At 45.1% G+C, this 13,832-nt stretch overlaps 1 protein-coding gene across 2 annotated transcripts in view; it reads left to right on the forward strand.

Annotated features, from left to right (window-relative positions):
* Positions 1 to 13,094, forward strand: part of GJA8 (gap junction protein alpha 8) — a 32,459-nt gene extending 19,365 nt beyond the window's left edge. For both annotated transcript variants that reach the window (XM_039565720.1, XM_039565726.1), the window contains 2 exons: positions 2,404 to 2,584; positions 6,379 to 13,094. In XM_039565720.1, coding sequence (XP_039421654.1) covers positions 6,389 to 7,588 — 1,200 coding nt within the window. In that variant the 5' untranslated portion in view covers positions 2,404 to 2,584; positions 6,379 to 6,388 and the 3' untranslated portion in view covers positions 7,589 to 13,094. The remainder of the gene's footprint in view (positions 1 to 2,403; positions 2,585 to 6,378) is intronic.
* Positions 13,095 to 13,832: the final 738 nt, after the last annotated feature.

Consider the following 13,832-nt stretch of genomic DNA (forward strand, 5'->3'; position numbering starts at 1 on the left):
CTGCCCAAACCCTCCTGTTTCATACTTCCCCAATCTCCCTCTTCTTCGATGCTTTATATCTTCCTCCCTCTCTTTTCTTTATGGTTTGTTTGCAGCTCCTTAGCAAAATATATTCCCCAGCAATTCATATCCACCAATGCCTGGAGAGAGTCCTGGAAAAATCAGAGAGCCTGGCCCTAAAAATGCATGCAGTGATATTTGCCAGGCTTGGAGGGATGTGGTAAGGTCTGCTTATAGGTTTGTCCAGGGCTGGCTACACTTACATGATCTCTGAGACCGGTAGGTGGCAGAGAGATGATAAAATCTGGGAGACTGATCCTGGTGATCAGAGGATAGATCACTTTGGCTCTGGGATGGACAAGGACACGTGTTACCAGAGAGCTGGGCGAGTGTCTGGCAGAGGAGAGCGCTGGGTGAAGGTCCCAGCTTCTTGTAGGGAGGCTGAATATGCCCAGCGTTCAGCCTCAGCCGTGAGAGAGAGGTTTGTGTGTTCAGCAGAAGAACAGGAAGCGTGTGCCACTTTCTAGCTAAGCAGATCCCGAGAAGATAACTTTGTTTGAGGGAGGGGTATCGTTATCCAGGGTTGTGCGCTATATAATTGCACAATCTGCTATCATGCATGAACAGAGCTGTTCAATAGCGTGGCCCTGCCTTGTCCTGACATCATGTCTGTGTTGGAAATCCGTTTGGAATGAAAAATCCCACATTCCCCAAGTGACCTCGTAGTCTCTGAGCAAAAGGCTGAGTTGCAGTGGAGACTTCACAGACTCAGTGGTGCCAGGGACAGAAGCTCAGTCACCAGCCTCAAAGCAGCTAAAGGTTGAGAAGTCAGCACTGAAGCAAACTTCTTTCCAAAGAAAATAGAATTTTAAAAGTGTAGGAGGATGCCCATGATTCTTTGAAGGCAAGAAAAGTCCCAAAGGCAAGGAAAAGCCACTGTGAGTTAATAGTGTTACTTTCACTAGCTGTTACTATTTTTAGCACTGGTTTTTTGGGGGTGAAAGTACTCAGCACATCTACAGGTTGCCTAATGACAGCATAAATACCGAGCCAGGTACACAGGTTGGAAGTGTTTGCCCTTCTCAGTCTGGCACTGTCAGTGCTGCAGTTCTTTTGCAGACTCAGTGATTGTCACGTGCTGCATGTGAGGTCCAGTCTCCTCGACCTTTGCTTTTATGGTCTTGCTGCTTTCTTTCACAGCCACTGCTTTCATGCTACAAAGGTAGCTCTGACTTCCAGCATTACCCTGGTGCCTAAGAGAATCAAGTCTCCTTGCCCTTCTCATGCTCTGCCTTCTCTTCATGCCCATCTCAACCAACCACTTCCCTGCATAGTCCCAGTACAAGAGGAATTCTTCACTGCCCAGCTTCATCTTCATTTAGATCCTTTTCTTCAGAGGGAGGAGGCCCTAGTGAGCTGGGGAATCTGACCCAGAGCTCAGCAGTGCCTTTGTAAAAGGCCTCCAGAGGAAGGGAATATGTGGTTTTCCACAAACCAGAAATGTCCTGCAAACTGGGTGTGCCCCATGCTAAAGGCTCTGGACCGTGTGATACCAAAGAAACCTTCATTCAAATGATCAGGCTAACACAGACCCAATAATCAGACCGGAATGTAATTTCTGCATCAGCTGCATATTGCAAGCTGTTCTGCAACTTGTCAGACAATGTTTGATATTAGGATAGTGTTTGCAAAAGGCAGATAGAAGGTTAATGGCAAAGGTCTCTGACAGTAGCTGGATGTAATTTAGAGATGGACTACAGCCATGTAGTTACATACCAGATTTGGGGTTTGGCTCATTATATTAGAGAGAAGAGGCCTAGAAAGGGATGTGCACATTCAGCTAGAGCTGAGTTTTCCACAAAGACAGTTTTGGTCTGAAAAGGAACGGGCAGTTTAACATCTGAACCACCTGCCTTCTGTGATGCACTCTCTAACAGTGCTGGATGCTGGTGGTACCATTTAGTCCCTCTCTTACTGCTTCCCAGAGAGGGATTGAGGGTGGCAGTGATGACCACTCACTCATATATTGATACTAGTTTATTTCAGTAGAATGTAGCAAAAACAAAACAACAAAGGTGTTCCTTCCTCCTCCTTCCTGTCCTTATTCCTCTCATTGATCCAACAACGCCTTTTCTTATTCACTTCGTATTCTTGGGACTTGTGAATGCTCCACATTGTGTGTCCTCTCTCCAGGAAGACTGTTCCCATGCTTTATGTAGCATTGACTGAAAAATGTACTGCTGCTGCTTTTCTGTACTGCTGTTTAGGAGAGTGGTTTCTTAAGGTGTCCAGAATATGACTTTCAGTCCAACTACATGCATTGAGGGTGATTTTTCATTTGTGTCTCCAGACTGGTTCCTCTTGCAAAATGTGATTCTTTTCCACCTCTCACTTGTGCTTTAGCTCTTTTGAAATCCAGTTTGAAAAACATCATCTCTGCCTCCAGTTGTGCTTTGGACCTTGGGACTCTGCAAATCAGCCTAAAAGCTGTTTGGGAAGACAACTGCTGAGATGAGGCTCTGAGCTCACATGGACACAAATGCCCAGAAACACTGAGGAGTGGCCTGAAACTGTCGGTTTGAAGGTACAAAATTTTGTGGCCCTCGTGTTTTAATATCTCATTCAAATTACAGCTTTTCTGGAGACAGAGTGTCTCCCAATGCCATTCTGGGAAATTAAATTCGGTGTTGAGTTTGCATAAAGAGAGAGGAGAGCTGCTTGCTGCTTCATCACTTTATGAGCCTGGCATCTGTATCGTTGCTTAGCAAATCTTGCTTCCAGTAATCCTCCTTTTCTCCAGAGCTGAGCACCAAGAGCACATTCTGAGCAATGCCTCCAGAAAGACTACAAAAACCATACCTCTGAGTAAGGTTATAACCTTTGACTTATAATTAAAACTCTCAGGGCATTTAGTTGTACTTGTGGATGCATTACTGAGCCTGTGATTCCTCTCCTCTGTGGCCTCTCCAGCATTTTTGCAGGTGGCTGGGGGTAGGCGAGTGTGCCTGGGGTAACATTCCTGTGTGCTGGGCTGCTGGAATTCAGCTATGCTCCTGAACAAAATAGTTTGGTTTAGACATTTTTGGTGGATGTGCACGTGCAAGATGCATTTGGAGAAAAAACTAAGCAGAGCAAAGACACTGAAAGGTGAGGTTGTAAAGTTGGTCTTTCTCAGCTTTGATTAATATTGACTGATAATCTTGTTTTCCCATTCTGCTCCTTTTTCCCAGTAAAAGATGTTAAAGAGCAGACCAAAGTATCTGACAATGCCAAATACAAACCCAGTACTTCAGTATCTGCCTGAAAATCAGTAATGCAACTTGTCTGTCAGAGCTGGGTGTAGGGCAACGAATTAATTCAATTAATGCTGCCACTCTCAGAGATTTTGGCATTCCCTTTTCACCTGCCACACCACAACACCTAAAGACCAGTGAGTGCGGGCACACACAGAGCTGTGCTGAACCACAGTGGAATTGCAGAGCTGCTTTGGTCCCTGCTTAACTGAGCAAACTCCCATTTATGCATGTGTTAGGTTTTCACTGCCTGTTGCCTGTTCCTCTCCCCCCCTCTGCTTTTTCATGTTCAGTGGACTCTCCTCTCTGTGTCTCTGCCTGCCTCTCTATTTTTTTTCTCCCTATTGTTCCCCACGTCACTGACTGTCACTCACTTCATAAAGCCGTCTGGCTCGGAGCTTAAATATTGCAGGGCAACTAAAACCCACCATCAGAGCCAATTCAGTCATATCTGCTCAGTCGTGCGACAAGGTTGGGGCTTTTAGGGTAGGGAAGAAGAGAGACAAAAGTTCACTCTTCCCTGCAGAGTGCCAAGAGAGGAGGGGGACACATTTCTTCGGTGGAGCCTCTCACAGCGGCAAGTTGCTTGCTCAACATCCTTAACCTATTCAGCCTCTTTTGCTGGTAGTGTGCGCAGGTTGCGACGTCTGGGAGTGCAGGGTGGGGGTCTGCAGCCAGCCCGTGAGGGTTCAGAACACAAATCTGTTGACTCTGAGTGGACTTAGGCAGAGTCCTGCTCTTTCCTCGTGACAGGCAATTTCAGGGAAAAGGTGACTGCCGAAATACCTCGCTTATACCTTTTTTTGAGGCTGGAGGAGCTGACTGCTTGCAGGTGGAATCCCAGACATTTGAACTGGTTGTGCCACTCTTGTCATCCATCCACCCAGTATCGTTGCTTGCAGTTGAACCAACTGAGCAACCTCGAACCACTTCACTTGCAGAAAACAGAGGGGATGGGTATGGCAGAGTTGTGAAGAATGTGGCCAGTTGGAAGAGATCTCAGGAAGGGTTTAGCCAAACGCAGCAAGATGTGTGATGGAGTTAGACAGGAAACATTCTCCCTTCTCTTGTACAGTGAGTTTTCCGTGTGATAAGGTTTATCACATCTAGAATGTGGCTCTTGCGTGCTGCAGTGGAAATGCTCGAATGGTAGCGTAGATATCAGCGTGACTCACAGAGATGGAGTTAACTGAGGTGCCTGGGGGATAATGAAGCTTGTACTGTGTGTAGTCATGTTTTATACAGAGTTGCACATGATTGGTAACTGTCGGGTGTACTTTGCTCTGTGAACTTGCGGAAAGAGGATGTTTAAATCAGTTTAGATAATGTATGTAAACAGCATAATCTTCTGCTAGACTTGTTAATGTAAGTGCTGACATTAACACACTTCTTTACACAACTTTAATGACTGAGAAAGTAGCAATTTTCCTTGGTGATTAAATTATATGTTTCCTGCTTATGTATGCGAGGTGTTTGTGCAAGCTGAAGGAACTGTGTTCTGTTCTTCATTTTCTAACATGGGTGTCTGGGGTAAAAATGTTGTGAAGTTTGAAGGCAAGGAATATGAGTCCATCTTGTTTTACCAAAATGCTATCATAAGCATTTTTTCTTTTTGATTGAAAATTTGTGAACCTCCCCCAAACCATAGAATTCTCACTATTTTGCATGTTTGCCTATGTGTGACTACATACACAGAGTAATTGAAAGAGACTGGTATGCGTTGGTGTGTCATAACATATGGCATTACAAATATATCCCAGTGGTATCTGAAGGAGGAGGGAAGTTTAGATACTCAGATTTCCATGCTGTTGACTGTACCTTCCTTTTCCCAGTGCTTGTGTATGTGTCTGCATTTTGGGAACTATAGATGGAGGTAGTATCTAAGAGATGAACTTCTAGATCCCTGTGAACAGCTATTTTATGAATAATGTTCCCTGTTTCACTTGTCATGCTCTACAAGTCGGTCTTTCTGGGCCACTGAAATATTCTGCATTCCTCAGAGACTTCAGACTGCTGTGATGTGTTAAATCAACCCATACAAAACAACTTTCATCTCTATTTCCCTCATTCATAGATCTTCCCTTGCCAGAAATTACATAGTGGGAAGTTCAGGATATGCACAATGAAGCTCTGACCTATGAATAATTTCTTGTTATGCAGAAGTAATGACAGATGTAATATTTGACTTGCATTACTTAAAAACGGACGGCTTTCTGAGCTTTCCAATAGTATATCTGCGGCTGGCTTCCAGCTCTGTGTTAGACTGAGATAGTGGCACTGACATTTTAGAGACAGCAAGTAGTATTTCAGGTCCCAGTTAGAGACCTTGGTGTTTTCCCCAGGTTGGTTCCACTGTCAGTGTGGCAACTGACTTCAGAAGGTGATGCAAAGAACAGCCCCAATAGCACCAAATAATTATATTGCATGTAACACATTCTATATAGCAAAACTAACCTATATAGTAGTTACTAAGCTTATACAGCATTACTAACATAGCAGTGGTGTTGCAATTGCTGTTCTTACCTAACAGAGTGATTGCTAAAGTAGAATTGACAGTTGCAACCTAGAGAGAATTCAGGTTTGTTTAGATGCAGGATGGGCGCAGATTCGAGATCTGTTTGACCTGTGAGGGGTTCTGCTGCAGAAGAGCTTGTGTGCTTGAAAGCTTCACCCTCTCTCCTAACCACTGCAGCTGCCTGCTGATAAATCTGTTCCACTGTATTGCTGCTGAGTGTTTGTACGTGTACAAAATCTAAGCAGACTCACAGAACTGAGCCTACAAGGCACCACAGAAGACTCTCACCTGCAAAAGGAGATAAATATATTCCCTGGCTGAAAAGTAATTGCCCATTTAGAGCCATAGAAGAAAGAATTTAGCAGGCAGCTTGCTCTGGCTTCCCAGCCCTTCTCCTGCTAATAAATCATTGTGAACAGGCAAATCAGCAAGCAAGCAATCGTCTTTCTGTTCTCAAAGCATATTAGGGAAATACTGATTGAAAGCAACAAAAGACATCAGCGGGAAAACCTGAAATCCTTAAAATTTAGCATAATTTGTGGTCTTTCTCTTTGTTTTCTCTTCCCTTAGACAGTAAGAAATGGGTGACTGGAGTTTCTTGGGGAACATTTTAGAGCAGGTGAACGAGCAATCCACTGTCATCGGGAGAGTTTGGCTCACAGTGCTCTTCATTTTCCGCATCCTGATCCTGGGCACGGCTGCCGAGCTAGTGTGGGGAGACGAGCAGTCAGACTTTGTGTGCAACACCCAGCAACCTGGTTGTGAGAACGTCTGCTACGATGAGGCCTTCCCCATCTCCCACATCCGGCTCTGGGTCCTGCAGATCATTTTCGTATCCACGCCCTCGCTAATGTACTTCGGGCATGCTGTGCACCACGTCCGCATGGAGGAGAAGAGGAAAGAGAGGGAGGAAGCTGAGAGGCGCCAGCAAGCTGAGGTTGATGAAGAGAAGCTGCCCCTGGCTCCAAATCAAAACAAAGGCAACAACCCTGATGGAACCAAGAAGTTTCGCCTGGAAGGTACTCTCCTGAGAACGTACATCTTCCACATCATTTTCAAAACCCTCTTTGAGGTGGGATTCATAGTAGGTCAGTACTTCCTGTATGGCTTCCGAATTCTCCCTCTTTACCGCTGTGGGCGGTGGCCCTGTCCCAATCTTGTGGACTGTTTTGTCTCCAGGCCCACAGAGAAGACCATCTTCATTATGTTCATGCTGGTGGTGGCTTCTGTATCCCTCTTCCTCAACCTGGTGGAGATCAGTCATTTGATCTTGAAAAGAATCCGGAGGGCTCTGAGAAGACCAGCAGAGGAGCAGCTTGGAGAGGTCCCAGAGAAGCCCCTCCATGCCATCACAGTCCCCTCCATCCCGAAGGCCAAAGGCTACAAGCTGCTGGAAGAAGAGAAGCCAGTGTCCCATTATTTCCCTCTCACGGAAGTAGGGGTTGAGCCCAGCCCCCTTCCATCAGCCTACAATGAGTTTGAGGAGAAGATTGGGATGGGACCATTGGAAGATCTCTCCAGGGCATTCGATGAGAGGTTACCATCTTATGCACAAGCAAAGGAACCAGAAGAGGAGAAGGTACGAGCAGAGGAGGAGGAACAAGAGGAGGAGAAGCCAGGGCCTCAGGAAGAACCAGGGGTGAAGAAAGCAGAAGAGGAGATGGGGAGAGATGAAGTGGAAGGGCCTTCAGCACCTGCTGAACTTGCCACTGATATGAGACCCCTGAGCAGGCTAAGCAAAGCCAGCAGCCGGGCCAGGTCAGATGATTTGACTGTATGAAGGTGCAGGATGGGGGAGCACATGAAAAGGAAAAGGTTGAAGAGAAAAGGAGAGATAGAGAAAGAATCAAAAGATGTTTTTAAGCAAAGTGCTAAAATGGCCACTTGGATATTATTTCCTTTTATGATTCTCAACTGGAAAGGTACTACCATGGTAACTGTGCCTTATTTGCCCCATATGTCCCTCTATTTCCCTGTTTCCACATGCCAGCTCACTCCTTACAGTAATATCTACACTGTACGCATAACTGATGTATTTTAAAACCTAGCATGGCAGTAATACCCAAATGTTGCCACTGTGATCGTATTTACTGAAAGCCTTGTGTTCCACATTTCTCTAGGAATGTGGGGAGGATCTGTCTTTCAGCCAGTGAGGGGAAAGACTGATCAACAACTGCATCTAGTCTTTCTCTCTCTGTTTTCTCCTATGGCTCACTGAGCAGATCTCCCCTTTGCTGTTGGCATGGAATTGCAGTTATTTAATTCACAAAGTGAATTCTATGCTTAGAATCAACACACTAGAATACTAAGCCCAAATTCCCTTCTTTATTCAGAAAATAAAGGCAAAAGTGTTCCAAATTTCTCTGTGAATGCATATCTGAGTGAGGTAAAAATATTTTCCCCGGACAAAAATATTTCTGCTCTTCCAGTGACATTGACAGTGGGCAAGGTTAACAGTAGCTCTCTACTATGACTTAGGAGATGCCTAGAGATGGATTATTTGTTCCCAAGAGGGTCATCCAGCCCAAAGACTAGTTCAGAATACTGGAAAGAATAAATTCAAGTGATGTTTTTTACTTGTAGCCTTGTGACTTAAAGATCTGAAACTAGATTTAGCCAAGCAAGAGGGAAAAATCTTCTAAGAAAGGAGGGGACAGCTACAGCCCCCAGAGCATGAAACTAAATACAAGCCTTCATGGTATGATCCTGACAAGTGTTCAGTTCCTGGAGCTTCCAAGCTCCCAGGCACTCAGCAAATCTCAGGTACAGAGTCCTGAAGGCACCTGTGAACCTAAACCAGAGGTCTGGGTAACTATGTGACTTTTTAAACCTCTAAATACAAAACTGGTTGGTCAAGTTTGAAAATACAGATATGGTAAAAGTCTTTTGACAGCCTTTGTTTTTAATTTGACAGACTGGAACCATTCAGTGGGCACTAGTATTAAATGCCAAAGTCTTGCTCAAGTAAGACAAGGTCTTTCAAAAGATGATTTAGACCTTTTGTGCCAAGAGGTCGGTACAGAACTCTCAGAGACTCAGAAAAATCTTTTTTTACAGAAGGCAGAAAAAGATGTGCTTGCAAATGTTTAGATGTCTAATATAGATTTCTAATTTTAGGACTGCAGCAGCAACTCTTGGCTGGGACAGTGCAGCAAATGCATTCAAAAGCTTCAGGTTAACAGCGATTTCCCCCCAAAACTGAGCCTCATGCCAAAAAAGTGCAGGTATGCACTCTGCTCTGCTCTGCTCTGCAAACCTCAGACCCTGCCGTCTCAGCAAATTCTTTCTGCTGGGCTGCAGCCCATCCCATTGTTCCCAGGGCAGGCTCTAATCCAGGTCAGGGAAAAAAAGGTCTTTGGCACAATGCATAAAACTCATCCCGCCATTAGCTAGAAAAGACCCCCTGTGGCCTCCCATTGTGGCAGGTCTAACTCAAAGCCCAGGGAAGGCAAATGGGTGTCTGTGAGAGCTCTGGGTGGGCTTGGGCCCTCTCCCAGCTCCAGTACAGTCAGTCCTGTCGCTCCTGATCCCACCCCTTTGGTGGAGTTCCCTGCCTGGCCATGCACCGCGAAGGTGGCTGGACTTCACTGCCGAGTGATGTTAAGCTGTACATATGTAGAAAGTCTGTAGGGTGCATTGGGATTCTTCAGCACCACAGAGGTGCAATGTATTTGTTTTTGGTTTTTTACACTATTCATCCTTTTGCTCCTCTTGGGCCTGTGTATTTTCCCAAAGTTTGCAGGCTGAGGTCAAAATCTTTATTCCTTAGACAAAGGCTGTTAGGGTGTCCTTCCTTGTGAAGGAAGACTGAAGGTCCCTCCTCAGTTTTGGGAAGGAATATGATAAAGCAACACATGCAGAGAGAGAGTCTGGAGGCTACCATTTATCCACTCTCTTAACACAGAAACAGGAGAACAGTTATCACAACTGAGGAAAGAGAATGTTTTTCAGCAGGAAGAGTCCGCTGTGCCCAGTTCAAGATACTAGAACTAAAGAAAGGGCTAAGATTTAGATGAACAACACAATCACCACACTTATACTAGATGGGATCTATTTTCTTTTCTCCACAGAAAGAGATAAGAGAGTTTGAATGATTCTAAGCATCAACCAGCCCAGTTGTTGAAGGGGGTTGGAATCATACTCTCCTGCAGGTAAAAACCCCAACCTTGTAACAGGATGAGGTATCTGCATCAGAGCCTCTCACCCTTCCAGATAGCAAGGTACTGGACTGGTTGAATCACACCCACCCCTGTTGACTTCTAATTACTCGACAATTCCACTCCTTAATCCTGACATTCATACACTCATTAGACTACAGGACTACTTAAAGATGAGTGCTTGTTCATTAGGAGTACATGGTTCACAACATGGCTGTCAGGCGGGGCAGTCTTTAATCACCATATGTTAATTAAGTCCTTTTCCACTAGAGAGCCTCAGTAAAATGCACCATGTGCAGTATACTCCATGGACACTGTAGTTCTCTCACAGCTGCCACAAGAATGCTTCTTTCTTCCTCTGGGTCCCAACAGCACAAGGAGAAGCTGGCATTTTGCTCCTGCATCCACTCAACTGCTGCTTGATTTTTTTTTTTTCTTTAAAGCCAGTTTTCAAGTACTCTGCCTGGCCAGCAGTGAATCTGTAGCCACCAAGCACGGGCCACGGCATCAGGACAGTGCTGCTCAGCAAACGGGGCTGGGAACAGTCCGGTCTTCTGGCACTCGGCCTCATCTCTGCAAGGAAATTGCTGTGGGACTGCCACCAAGTCATTCTTCCTGCTGGTGCAATTGGGAATCATTTTCTACCTTACAATGATGATGTGAGTCCTGACTTGTGCTAGTAATGGAAAGGGAGGTCCTTGGATGGAAGGCCCTACGGATGAGCAAAGGATTACTGCTATTTCTGGATGTGATAGCACTTAAATGTGTTGTATTCCCTCTCAATGAGACAAACTTAATTGTTCATTCAAGAAATTCCTAGTGAAGTTGCATAACAGCCTCAGAGCTGTGGATTCTACTCAAAAAATAATTTAGCAAAACACAGAGATCTGTATGAAGAATGGGGAAAATTATTTCCTTGGGAAGGGGGAAATCACTGGACAATTAGAGCCATACCTGGATCATTTAAAGGTGTGTTTGCCCCCGTGGCTCCCTGTGCAAATAAATTACTAACTGATCACATGGCTCTCTGCAAGGAGCATAAGATGCAAGTGTCAAAATCACCAAAGGAGGTGAAAGTAGGAGAGCTAGGTAGTCTCTTAGCTTACAATAGCATGTGGGGGTTGGTGTTCTCTAGTGTCTAGAGCAGTGGACCTAGGATAATAATCTTAGATTTATTTCCAGCTCTGCTTCTGACTTGCTGTGATAATCACTTTACCTCTCAGTGCCTGTTTTCTCCACCTGTAAAATGGGTGTAAGAATTTCCACCTACCTCACAGGGATGTTGTGAGGCTTCCTTAATTCTGTTTGTAAAGTAAGTAGGAATGATCTGATGAAAAGCACTGCTGAAATGCATGGTATCCTTGTTATTTCTTGGCAGAACTGCTAACTTGGGTAATAGATAACTCCTCGACCAGAAGGGTAGTGGTTTGGAAATGTGAATACTGCACTGCACTGCACTGCACTGACAACATTAACATGGATGTGGAATTGCCATGGGTAAAAAAGACTTTATTGATTCCCTCACCCATCTCTCCCACCTTAGCCAAGGCCATGCATGAAGCTGTGGTGACAGTGTGGTGACATGGACCCCTCTTCTCCATCCCCAGCATCCACTCTGGGGCAGCATTTATGCTTAAATAAGGCAGTTCCTGGAGCACGTGGTTCAGGTTGGTGGAGCTCTGACAGTTTTAAGGTCCTTGCAAGGCATGTGGGAGAGGGTTGTATCACACAGAATATTGCTGGGCTTCTGTTTTAAACCACTCAGCACAACAGAGACCGACACCCACCATCTCTTAGTGCTGAAACACAGTGAGCTGCAGATTCCTCCTCCTGCAGGAGAGGAGAGATTTGGGGGATCTCTGCTCTCTGGGTCTGCATGGACATCAAATCTACTTACTGAGGGGGGAAGTCCCATCTCTCCTGCTGCTCAGTAACTCACTGACAGTGCAGTTTTACATTTAAAGAGCGGCTGTGTCACACAATGCTGAAAAAAAAGTGGCAGTTTGCTGTTTTGTATAGAAAATGGCTTTTCAGGCTGACAACCGAAAGTAATCCTAGCTTAGGCTTAGTTTTGTTTAGTAAAGACAGGAACATCCATGAGAACTACACTAAAGCCTTCCTGTAAGCCCAAGGCAGTTGTGATAAAACAGTATATGGTGCCAGATTTCCTGAGGGCCAGGGCTGGACAAATGTACCAAAATCAGGGGACTTGTCCAAGTATTGGAATAATTTTTTCCCCCAGCAGAATGACACTGCCATTCCTTGGGCTCTGTGTGTGCTGTACCTTTTAACATGGCTCAGGAAAGGCTTTTTGCCAACACCAAATGTGCTTACACAGCTGAGCAGTAACCATGGCGAGCGAATATGTGTCGGCTTGCCAAGACATAGCCTGGCACACAATCCTTTCCTTGCCACTAGCTTGGCACCAACCTATTTCAGTAGAAGAGGCAAGACTTAGGTATCTGTCAACAATTCAAGCTTTCCTCTCAGCAGCCTGCTGTACAAAGAGACACAGGAGGTTTGTTCAGCTTGGAGAGGAGGGGGCTAAGGGCATTGGGAGCTCTAAGTTCTGTCTTCAGGTTCCTAAGGCAGAGTTCCCAGGAAGATGGAGGCAGACTCTTGACAGAGGTGCACAGCAAAAGGCCAGAGGCAACAATCACAATGAGCAGCAAAGGAAAATTTTGACTCAAAGATTCTGACAAGGAAAAAAATCGTTCAAATGGAGAGTGGTTCAGCACTAAAGCAGGTGCCCAGAGACATGGTGGGATCTTCATCCTTGGGGGATGAAGCCTGGCTGGGAAAAGCGTTAGCATCGTAATCTGACTCTGTATTGAGCTGAAGGGTTGGGCCAGGTGATGCCTTCCAGCCTGAACTCTCTATCCCATGGGATATCCCAAGTTGAAAGCTCAGTGCAGCCACTGCGTGGTGGAATGACTCGTGTAGGGAACTTCCTGCCTCACGGGGTGCCCTGGTAGAGCTGGTTTAGGCTGTCCCAAAGGCCACACCAGCTCCCCAGGCACCAGCAGAGGCTGATGCACACACAGAGTCAGCTATTCAAGTGTTCAAGGCCAGGCTGGATGGAGCTCTGAGCAGCCTGGTTTGATAAAAGATGTCCCTGCCCATGGCAGGGGGTTGGAACTGGATGATCTTCAAGGTCCCTTCCAATCCAAACTACTCTATGATTCTGTGATTCTATGAACTGATGTTTGGTAGCTACAAAAGCTGCTTGAGGCCAGAATCGTGTTGTGTAACTGGTTTGGAAAAAGCATTACAAATAAAAAAAAAAAAAAAAAAGAAAAAAGAGAGTATGCTTGTCAACAGATAAAATCAGGGAAATATAGCGGCTTAGGTGTTTCCATATTTTATCTTCAGCGTCAAGTGTGCCTTTAAATCCATCTGAAAGTGCAGAGGACTGCATTTTAACATTCTGTCAACAAAAACCTGTGTGTTTTAAAGCTTGCTGATCTGGGATGAAGCAGCACTGAATAGAAATGGTGATTACAGAGCTACTGACAGAACATTTTGAAAAAAACAAAGACTGTTGGTTTCACCTTGCTAGATCCACTGGTACAGTGAAAGCAAATCAGCCATTTATTGGTTTCCGAGGTGGAAAAGCTATATAAAAAAATGCTCAGGTAAGTTTTTCTATACATAACTTTAGTTCGCAGAAGAGTCATAGACAACCCTGTAAAGGAATCCATGAATTGCCAGTGAACATCATCATCTGAACTCATCAAAACTAAACTCCAAAGAAATGCAGAAATCAGAACGATGTGGGAATACTTCCAGCTTCAGAGTTCTTGTTTATGAAAACCTCTGGAAAGAAGAGAAAAGAAAATGGGTGGCTGGCTGCCAGCTAAGCCTATT

Source organism: Corvus cornix, chromosome 1 (assembly GCF_000738735.6).
Source record: "Corvus cornix cornix isolate S_Up_H32 chromosome 1, ASM73873v5, whole genome shotgun sequence".
NCBI lineage: Eukaryota > Metazoa > Chordata > Aves > Passeriformes > Corvidae > Corvus > Corvus cornix.